General features: G+C 38.0%; 1 protein-coding gene across 2 annotated transcripts in view; it reads right to left on the bottom strand.

Moving 5' to 3' along the window:
- Window positions 1-3091: 3091 nt before the first annotated feature.
- ANKRD50 (ankyrin repeat domain 50) overlaps window positions 3092-11823 on the bottom strand; it is a 33339-nt gene continuing 24607 nt past the window's right edge. For both annotated transcript variants that reach the window (XM_035023107.1, XM_035023106.1), the window contains 2 exons: window positions 7704-11254; window positions 3092-6140 (listed from right to left, as the gene is read on the bottom strand). In XM_035023107.1, the coding sequence (XP_034878998.1) occupies window positions 7707-11254 (3548 nt within the window). In that variant the 3' untranslated portion in view covers window positions 3092-6140; window positions 7704-7706. The remainder of the gene's footprint in view (window positions 6141-7703; window positions 11255-11823) is intronic.

The following is an 11823-nucleotide window of genomic DNA, read 5'->3' as shown; positions in this document are numbered from 1 at the left end:
GCATGGAGTGTTCTAGCAAGAGCAAATATGGCTGTGGGGGGTGGGGAGCAGAGGGTTTGGTGCGTGGCCAGTGGGGGTGGAGCTGGAGAGGACAGGGAAGCAGCGGCAGCGGGAAGGAGGGGTGAAAAGATAGTCTGTGAGGGCTTTTCGGGACAGGCATGAGCTGTGCGGTTCTGTAAGACACGCTAGGAGACAGCGAAGGTTTCCGGGCAGGCGTAAGCCAGAATCAGAGTGATGCTCTAGAAAGATAACTGGTGGCTACCTGAAGGACAGACTGCAGAGGAGACAGACTCAAGGCAGGCTGGAGTCTGTGATGAGAAGAGAGCCATACTTTCAGAAACGCATCTGCTGTCAGTTTGTAGGGCTGGAGAAGGCCCGGCACAGAGGTAGGGCTGGAGAAGGTCCAGCACAGAAGGCCCCTCTGGTGAAGAGGGGGTTCTGCGAGGCCAGGTGAGGCCCACCCAAGAATGGTGGCAACAGGCAGGGAGGAAGGAATAGGAAATGTGGGAGGGTGAGAGCCCATGGGGGATGGCTACTTCCTCGTGAGCAGCGAAGAGAGGCAAGGTGACTCTGCGATGTATTTTTCACCCATGTTTTAACAGGTGCTCTTTAAAAGACTGTGGAGCAGGACACTCTATCATCAAAAAGATTTTTTGAAAAAACACTGGTGTATACAAAGTTAAATGAACTTATCTTTTCCTAAAGGACCTCTCAGAGATTTTAATACGATGATGCGCATTATGAGTGGCCAAGAGAGAAGAATACATGCAGCATTTAGAAAACCTGGTATAACATAAAAATCCATTTTAGACCTAGCAACACGTGTTGGAAACAAAGTGCAGTAATGTTACTTCGGAGTTTTAAACCTACACGCCCGGGAGAGCGATGTGTAAAGTAGGAGCTGTCTTAGTGATTCAGTGAGGATGGATATTTGGTTTTCTAATTAAACCTTTGAGTTAATTATTAAAAATTTTAGTCACACTATATTTTAACTTAAAGTATGTAACAGTGCATCATCCCTTGGTTAATTTCTTGAGGAAGGACCAAAGCCTTTTCTACCAAGAAGGGCTCCCTGAAGGGATTTCCAGGTCCTCTTCTGAGCATAAGCCACACCCATAGAGCATCACCTACAGTAGCCCATTTTAGTGTCTTTAAAGTAGAATGGAAAACTATTCACAAAGGTTAAGAGGATTGGTGTTTAATGAGAAAGTTGATGGCTTTAGGTTTGGATATACTGAACTTACAGTACTTTTAAAACATGCACACAGGGGGCACCTGGGTGGCTCAGTCGGTTGGGCGTCTGCCTTCGGCTCAGGTCATGATCCCAGGGTCCTGGGATGGAGCCCCGCATCGGGCTCTCTGCTCCGCGGGAAGCCTGCTTCTCCCTCTCCCACTCCCCCTACTTGTGTTCCCTCTCTCGCTGTGTCTCTCTCTGTCAAATAAATAAATAAATAAATAATCTTTAAAAAATAAAAAAATAAAAAAAATAAAACATGCACACAGTTTTTTAGCAGGTATTTGTAAATGCATAAGTTGTCTTTCTCTATGAGAATTAATCAAAATTATAGCATTTCTTTTTTTGCATGTATACAGTGTTTGTTTGTTATGTCTTTACCTACTAAAAGCTACTAATGGAGTTATTAAATCACCATCAAATCTCATAAAATCACATGGTTTCTTTTACCCTCTATCTTCACAATAATCATTAGTTTCAGATACAGGAGGTTTATCCTTAGATATATGGTTATGGTCTACATCTTGGTCAGGGTGATGGCTAAGGAGGTATGTTCAATTTGTAAAAAATTATAGGACAGTGTCTTAAGATTTGTTTATTTTCCTGTATGTTTTAGTTCAGCATAACTTTACAAACAAAATGGGAGTAGCACTCACTAAAACTGTACATCACTTCTTTTGGGACCTATTGTTACCTCACTTTTTAACATATAGACCAAAAATATGTAAAGGCTGAAAGTAAAACTTTCTTCTAAACATTAGAAATATATTCTTCTATGAATATGTTTCTTGTAATTTAAATTTTGTCAGTGTGGGTAATGACTGTGTACATTTAAGAGTAGTAATCTAAATATGCAGTAAATTTCAAATGACTCCTTTTTAATACTGGATAATTTTAATTTTACTGTACTAACAAGACAAGCCAGCAGAAGCCCTATCTTGAAAGTAAGATTAGTGCATGTATTTGCTTAATGAAAATTTCCCCCAAATCCAGGAATCTAAGCCTTAAGAGTATGTATCACTACTACTAGTTGGAATCCTTCCAACTACTAGGGCAAAGGAGTGAAAATCGTAGTCATTGCCAAGTTCTCACAGTGTATTTCTCTGGATCACCAACTAGAAAACTCCATATAAGTTTTAGTCAACCGTCTGTTTCAGAATTCTAAGTACACCAGCCCTTTGCATTTAAACATTGTTATTAAAAAGTTCAAGTCAAATTTTTATTAATCCAACATATTTATAAATGATATCTGGTAATTACTGCAGAACTCTGTAATTATCATAAGATCACCTAACACAGAATACCTTGCTGGCCTTTTTAGAAACCGCTCCCTGGAGTAATTAATATATTGTATATAAACACACATGTGCACATACATACATACGATGTTGTGTTCTGGTGGGAGAAGCGGATCATGAAGTGACTCAACTTTACCAAGTGAAGAATACACAGAAATGATCATACTTGCAATAAACTCCAAAATATCAAATGTGAGATGGCCATAATATTCTGACGACCAAGGGGCATGCATACACACAACTGACTGGCTTACTGCAATTTCCGAATCATGAAGCCTGACATGGTGAGGTACAGTAGTTATATAGTTATCAATCAAGGAAGAAAGAAAAAAAACACTAAGTCCTTACAGAAGGTTTTGGAAGACATAAAGTCTAGATCTTTTTGTTTTTCTACCTTCTTTTGTGAAGTTTTTATATCTCATTTTTTTTGGTAAAATGTTTCCAAATTCATTTTCTATTTATTTAAAATAAGTTAACAACTTAAAACTAATAGTCGTTTTCACTGTAAACATGTCACGCATGTTCTGCTGGTTCAAGGGTAAAATTAAAACAAGATATCCTCTGTAGAGCAAATATATTTATTATGCACTTTCATATACATAGGGATTTTTGCTTAATATAATACAAGGAATAAAATAAACTTTTACAATGTGAAATTCAATGTACATTTTAGGCTATTTACATACCCCAAACCAAGGAAAAAATAAAAAGAAAGCATTTGTCTGCAACTACATTTGCTGAGAAGTGTAAATGGAGGACATTAAGCAAACCAAACATTTGCATAGCCAAACAATACTGAGAAAATTATTTACTCCTGTTTTTAAAGTAGTGAATTATTTTTGGTAAGGATTCCAGTAGGGATGGGGGGATAAGGAAGAGAGACAAAAGATACTGGCTGTACTTTGTAAGTACACAGGAGTTCCAATTTTCCTTCGAAAACCTTTCCTACATACATTCAGATTTTAATTTTTCATTACTGTATTTTCTATCACTTCCCTTATTACCAACTCATAACTTTTAGGGAACGGGCGCAGATGGAATGTTAAAAAAGTTATAAGCACATGGCGTCATAGGTGTGTAGTGACATCAGGTGATTTACAAAATTTAAACATTTGATTTTTAAAATAGCTATTTAGGCATTTTTAATTGAGGGGACTATTTATTAGTCTTTTTCATGAAGCAAAAGCCATTTTTAGTCATGCTATTAAATCCCCCACAAAAACAAATAGGCAAAGCAGGGCATCTTCAGCACCCTTATCATCCTTATCCTACCTAAAAGCCAGTTCTGTCCTATTCCAAAACACAAGTAATACAGAAACATCCAGAGGAATACCTACTTTTGAAAATCATATTTTTCCCACAGACTCTCTTCCTACCAACTGTTTCAAGTGTACATAGTATGGATATGAAAACATTCAGCTCTTTGAAAAACATAAATCCCTTATGTAATGAATCATATCTTTGCCCTTTGGCCACAAGGTGCATTTTTGTAAAAAAACAATAAAATTAAATAAATACAATTCCAATAATTCAAGGTTAATAGAAAAACTGGCAGCTTTCAGGGTTCTCTTCTAAAGAAAAATACACCTAATAAGAAATTAGAGCTTCATCTTCTACAGTAATGTAAATGTACTGTATTTGAGATATGAGTAAGATTGGTTCTAATAATAGTATGAATTCATATTTATCAATAGAATCATTAACACTTTTAAGGCTACTTTGCAAGAGTCCTATTAAGTGTATTTAATAAATGTCCCATAGGGACAAAAACTCAGTACTTGAAACATTCACATTCGAGTTATCAATATTGCCATGTCACCTTAATATCGATTGAACTTCTCTCCTATTCCTGATTATGACTTGCCGATGACACAAACAAAATGTGTTTCGCTGACTTTAAAAAATAAGAGAAAACAAAAGCCTTACACGAAGATTCAAGTGAAACACTTATCACAACCAATTACACATTTCTATTTCTGTGAACAATGCACCACATGTGTGTCCTTCATATATGAAGATGACATTACTGACCTCTGTTACTCAAGATTTTTCTCCAGTAGTAGTGTTTTTGTGCTGAATCTCCAAATTCTCTTTCCTCATTCCTCTTTCTTATCAACAGCACATGGGAAAAATAGAATTTCTGGGCTTTCTAAAATTCACGGGGCTTATTCAGAGATCAAACCCACAACCCTGGCTTCTCAACAATCAATTCTAACCTTTCCAGACATACACACAACCCATCTAAGCCAGCCTCACTACTTTAGAGCCCATCTGGGAGGCCAAGGCTGTGGGTCCCCAGCTCATTTGAGCCAGTCACCTTTGTTTTCCCTGGTCACAGACTTCATCTTTAACCCTGCCATCCGGTCATCCTGTGAGCAACTGGTCAAAGAAGAAAACAGGAAAGAGTATGTGGACAGAAAAGTGCAAATCCATCACTATTGTTTACCAACTATCAATAAAAAAATACACATGTGCTATGACTGACAGGTTAGTGGTGTCATCTGTGAAGGACTGCACGTATTACATCCAACTACCACGAAAACTGATTCAACTGATTTTGAGTCGGAGGCTATTTTGGTCATGCAGTGATTTACAAGATCGAAACAACTGAGAGAGAAGCCAGCATGAAAATTCATGCTGGGAAATGATATTTTATTTAACTGGACAGAAGAGATGAGTGTAGTCAATGAATTGTTCAGGGATCAAAAATCTACCCTCAGACAGGTGCATGTCCTTCTACGTACACACGCCCTGAGGCATGGCTTTGTCCCTGAGAATTTTCATGCCTCAGGGATGATAGTCTGTCTTCTTGGAGGTGGAGTGACAAGTGAGTGGAAGGTGAAACTGCATCCCAGTGAATGAAACAGAACTTTGTTCTGCCTATAGTCTGCTTTTTCCTCTCTTTCTCTTTCTCTCTTTTTCTTTTTTGTCATCTGTAGCCAGAGATTAGGAGGATTCTACTGGGAAATCCAAATTTAAACTACTCAGAGCAGCTCCCTAAAACACTAGAATTATTTTTTAAAAATCTGTCAACAAACCATTTTTCACCTCAGTGTGGCATTAAATAGAAACACATTTTCAACCAATGCTGAAGGTGTACTGAACATAAAATAGTTGCATGATTTATTTTATTGAGCAACATTTTTAAAGATACAAGAAACAAGCCATACACTACAACAATGCAAATGTGACTGAAACAATATGCTTGAGTTTCGTTTGCCACAAAAAAAGAAAAAATAAAATAAATACAAAGAACACTGCCTTTTCGTATATATTTGAATCATGGCACATGCACATTTATCAAATCTTAACTTAAAATTTTTTTCAGCTTTTATCAGGGAACTGCAGTATATATCTGCATTTAAAAACAAAAGTGCTTATTCTTGTGTAGTGAATACAAAGCACACAAAATGAAATTTTTTAAGCACAGAGGGTTACATTGAGAAGGCAGCCTTACTATTTAGGCACATTACAGTAATTAAGGTAACTGTACTGCAGATATCACATTCTTCTTTTTTTTTCAGCAAATCAACAGGCATTTTATGTTTTCATCCAGTAGCTGAAGAACCACTCCAATCACAATGTCTTCTGTTTCACAGAATAGGAAACTAATGCAAAAGTTAAAAAAAAAATTAATTTCTACATTATACTTATTATATAACTACATATAGTTTTAAGACCCTATATAATTATAAATATACTTACTATGTAAAGCATAAAGTGGACACATCTATTAGAGATTCATTAGTCAACTTAAAAATCACTTTTAAGGAATCCATAAGATGTTTACCCTAATTCATGTGTTTTACTGTTTAATATATATTTATACTTTGCCTTTATAAAAGATGTCATGAGAGTTAGAGGGTTGTACCATCAGAACACAATATTTTTAAAATAAATCACACAGCAGAATGAACTACTTTACACAAATTATTTTTAAACGATATCTGACCAGTCCTCCATCGATTCATATTGAAGGGTGTTTACTATTAGAAAGCACAGGAAGTTTATAATTTATAATAATGCTTCACCTAAAATACCCCTAAAATATAGCTCCAAAGACAAAAAAAGCAAAAGGAGGAAATATCAATTTACTAAAGTAAAGAGTACAATTTTGTTAGAGGATGAAAAATAATTAAGCAAAGTGGGATAAATATACTTGTAGTATAAATTAGCAAGATTCCTAACGAAACCTTTGGATTTATCTCTAATGAGAGAAATGTGCTTCTGAAAAAGTATCTATTATATAAAATTATGTATATATTTTCTCATTAACTTCCCCTATGTAATTAATGAAGCATCCATTGTGGTGGAAAGAAGAAAAAGTTTTTATTTAATAAATATGATTTATTTTGAGGTTTAAACATATAATTCTTATGTCTAAATATACTAGGCTCTAAATACCCTCTTGCCAATACATCCAACTTACCATCTTTCCTCACCTATTCTTGGTATGTGCAAATTTTACTTGGAAGATTTTTAAGAGATCTGTCATAATAAAAATTACCTTTTGCTGATTAAATCTTTGACTTCTTCCAGGGTGAAAAAGGAAGGAAATTAACATTGACTACCTATCTACTAAGCACTACATACACTATTTTCTTCAAACCAAAATGTGAATATTACAGAAATGGTCCTCTCCCCTCCATTACCATCAAAGAACTTTTAAGAGGGGAAATGACTGTATAGGAAGCCATTCTTAATCTGAGATCCATTAAGTATTATTATTCATTCATTCATTTATTCATTCACTCATTCGTTCATCCATTCACTTACTCAATACCTTTTCACTGAGAAACGACCATAGGTCCAAACAGTATTCCAAGTACATGGAATATGTCAGAGAACAAAACATAAAAATCCCTACTTTCACACAGTTTACATTTTAGTTGGGAAGAGACAAATAATAAACATAATAAAAAATAAAGTACATAAAGTATGCTAAAAAGTTCTTTGGATAACAAAAAGCAGGAAAGGAAAAAAGAGAGTGCTGGTGGCGGGACAATTCGAATTCACAAGGAAGCAAAGGGAAGGTGTTGTTGAAAGAGAGGATGGCATCTGACTAGAGATTAGGCGAGGGAATTGGCCATGTGACTATTAGGGAAAAGAGTATCCTCAGTAGAGAGAACCCTACTTTTGACATTTTATTCTCTATGTTGATGAAATGTTACCTTTTATAATGGTGTTTCCTTTTTATAGTTGAAGCTAGGGTCAGAACCCTCAATCTGAAGCTTCAGGGCTTGTTTAAGGCTTAATTCCGTCTCGGAGGAAGGATATCCTTCTAACACTTCCTGATGCCCCCTGTCTTGGATTGTCCGTGGGACCGAAACCCTACCAAGAAAAACCTGGTTGCTCTGAAGATGGTAATTTGGATTGGTCATTATCCCATTTCTCTTCTTCTGCTCCCCACTTTGTTGATGAATGAGAAATTGCTGTTGAGATCGACCAATTTCTTGCTGAGTTGAAGGTACCATAATTTTGCACTGAGATTCTGCCGATATTTGTTTAGGTGGCACACTAGTCCCGGATTTGGCCGTCAGCCCTCTTTTATCAAACTGAGTCATTTCATATTCTAAAACCTTTGGCTGTGAAGAATTATTTTGTTTAGCTTTTTTCCCAGCTGCCCCAGATTTGCTGGAATTTTCTGATTTCCCCCCTTTATTTGTTTTAGTTGACTTCAAGCTGGGTTTTACCTGACTCCACTCAAATTCACTACTTGGTGAATTATGGCTCTGTCCCAAGGATTGCGTCGTGGAAGACGGGGACACAATTGACTGTCGACTTCTACTGCGTGGCAACGAATGCTGCTGAATTTGTTCTGTAAATGACAGGTTATGAAAGCTATCAATTGGCACTGTTTGAGCTGTTGCTGTGGATGATGTAGTTCTCAAAGATGAATTTTTCGAGCTTTTCAGGGAATTATTTGACAACGACGACTTCTGACGATCGACTGTAGAATCTGGAGATTCTGAAGGAGAACTGAATGCATGAGCTGGCCCATTAGGTAAACCACGCAATGAAGGCTGCATGTCCCCTCCACCAGTACTGCCAGAACTATTTGATTTGATTGTTAATGATTGCATTTTTGAAGACACCGACTGCAGAGGTTTTTGCTCCATTGTATGAACAGGAGATGGGGAACAGCCGTTCAAACTAGATGCACCATATTTTTCTAATAATTTAATTATTTGAGAATGTCCGTTTTTGGCTGCAACACGCATAGCTGTGCGTCCAAATTGATCAGCATGGTTTGGATCAGCACCGTGCTCTAATAAAACCTGCACAACATCAATGTGCCCTTCCTGGGCTGCAATACAGAGTGCAGTTGCACCCTGGTTACATGTATGGTCAACTATGGCACCATGCTCGATCAGAAGCTGAACCACTTTTACGTGGCCCTGCCAAGCTGCAGACTGCAAAGCAGATCGCTTTTCATTGTCGGCAGCATTGATGTCAGCATGGTAGGTTATCAGAACCTGCACCATTTCCAAATGGCCTTGCCAGCAGGAAACATGAAGTGCTGTCCTTCCTTCGGCATCACTTGCTTCTACATTTGCACCATTTTCTAGAAAATACTCAGCCATTGTAAGTTGGTTTTCTAAGGCCAAAATATAAAGCGTAGGCCTCCCATCAGCATCTTTGTAGTTAACATCAGCTCCATGGCTAAAGAGTAATTCAACAATGTCCCTATGCCCTTCTAATGCAGCAACCCGCAGTGCATTTCTCCCATCATAACCTCTTTGATCAATGTTGGATTTATTTTCCAATAATATTTGGACACAATCATAATGACCCTCTTGCGAAGCCAATATGAAAGGTATTCGTCCATCGTTATCGATCTCATTTGTTCTAGCACCTTGTTCAATAAGTGCTTCACATATTAACCTGTGACCTTCAAAAGCTGCCATATGCAATGGTGTCCATCCAGCATCATCTCTGTGATTTTCATCTAACCCTCTATCCAGGAGAGTACGTACTACCTCAACATTTCCTTGGGCTGAAGCTATGCTGAGGACTGTCCTACCTTCACTATCGATGCTATCCACAGCTGCACCCCAAAACAAAAGTGTGTTTACAACTGAGGCATGGCCCATAGAAGCTGCTGCTAAGAGGGGTGTCCGACCATTGTTATCTGTGTGGTCTACATCTGCTCCCCCTTCTAGAAGCAAGTCAACCACATCGACATGTCCTTCATAGGCAGCTACCAGCAGCGGAGTCATGCCATCTTTATCACAATGATCTACTTCAGCACCTCGATCAATTAAAAGACTAACAACTGATGCATGTCCTTTACTTGCAGGCACACAAAGTGCAGCTACAGAGAGTGCAGTCCTGCCATCAACATCCTCATGATTCACTTCTGCTCCGTGGTCCAGGAGGTGTTCCACAATTTCTCTATGGCCCATGTATGCTGCTGCTATCAGCGCAGTTCTGCCTTCATTATCAGCTTTGTTGACTTCAGCACCGTGTTGTAGCAAATTCAGTACAATATCCTCATGTCCTCCCCAAGCCGCTGCTCTCAAAGCTGTTCGGCTATCAGCATCTGCACAATCCACTTTTACACCTGCATAAAGCAGTGCAGAAACTACCTCGGTATGGCCACCCCAAGCAGCAGATCTTAATGCTGTCCAACCATCTTGATCAGTATGATTAATATTTGCACCACACCCAATCAAACAATTAACTACCTTGGTATGTCCTTGTCTAGCAGCTAGGGTAAGTGGTGTGTGTCCATGCGCATCTTCGATCTCTAAATCTGCTCCCCTGGAGACAAGTAAGTTCACTACATCAAGATTGCCACTGTATGCCGCATTAGCTAACAATGTTCTCCCATTTGAATCACACTGATTTACCGAAGCTCCATTATCTAATAATGTCCGAATGGAATCCTCTCTTTCCAAAGCTTGTCGGACTATGCACGATGTGCGATCATCTTCACTGTTGACGTGAGCACCAGCTTTAACCAACAGCTGTAGCACTTCTTGTTCCTTGGGTATTAAAGTAGACAGGGAATCTCTGACAGGTGTACCATTCCATATCATCCAGAGAGCTAACTCAGCTGTCTCTAACTGTAAGTTTGAATTAATTAAATGCAATGCAAATTCTTGTGCTTCCAACGGTGTTAAATTCTTGGCTTGACAGGTATAACTCATAGCCAACATTCTGTGTCCTTCTGCTGCATTACATAAATACTTCTGAGTGCAGTGTTTCACATCCAGAAGCCACTCTGCAAAACTATAATGGAATAGTATTTTAGTATTTCCTAGTCCATCAACAAGAAGTTTGGAGAGGACATCTAACTTACGTTGAAAGTCTTCCAAGGTTAATGACATATTTTTGGTCCATACCGCATGATATAATTCCGTTATGGTCAAAGGCCGGCAGGCTGCAAGAATCACATTCAAAATGGGCTGAACTTTTGCAAACTGTTTCCTTACAAAAAGTCTCTGACACAGCCAGAGATAGAGACCATTTAGAGTTCCTGGGATGTCACGAATCTCTCTTAACATAATAAAATTTTCTACAACTCCATCTAGAACTCGTTCTAGATAAAGAAAGCATCCACTGCTTTTAATGTGCAGTTGATTTAACATCTCTGCAGTTTCTTTTGTGAGGTGTTGTCGCAAAGCTTCTTCCTGATCTAAACGATGAAGGATATACTGCTGAACATCCTTAACAATATATGCCTTCCGAAGGTCATCTAAGCTTATTTTTCGAAAACCTAAAGAGACAAAAAAAGTAGATGTCATCAGCTGAAAATGATTACAGAAGTTGCCATATATTTGAAAAGGATGTCCTCAATATATAATAAACTAATAAGCAAAGAAATCAATAACAAATCAATTAATACTAATAAATTAACACTTATGAATATATATATACACTTTAAAGATTTATGCGTGGGTGGGGGGAGGGACACAGGGAAAGAATCTTCAAGCAGACTCCCTGCTGAGCGCAGAGCCCCCCCAAGGAGCTTTGATCCCATGACCCATGAGATCATGACCTGAGCTGAAACCAAGAGACGGCTGCTTAACCGAATGAGCCACCCAGGTGCCACAATATCTGTAAGTATATAAATCAGTTTTCTCTTCCTTCTGTAAAAATGCATTAATGGCAGATAAACTATTTCATTTTCTGATCTACAAATGGAACTACTTCTTATTCTATTAGTGGCTCAGGGCTCCTCTCAACTTTAATGACAAGAGATACTAAACTCAACATTGGAAAGTCTTACATACATATCCATGGAAGCACCTCGGTAAGATTTTCTGAACTCTCAAATGACTAAGG

Source organism: Mirounga leonina, unplaced genomic scaffold, assembly GCF_011800145.1.
Source record: "Mirounga leonina isolate KUSES-001 unplaced genomic scaffold, KU_Mleo_1.0 Mir_176, whole genome shotgun sequence".
NCBI lineage: Eukaryota > Metazoa > Chordata > Mammalia > Carnivora > Phocidae > Mirounga > Mirounga leonina.
This window is presented reverse-complemented; position numbering and strand designations above follow the sequence as displayed.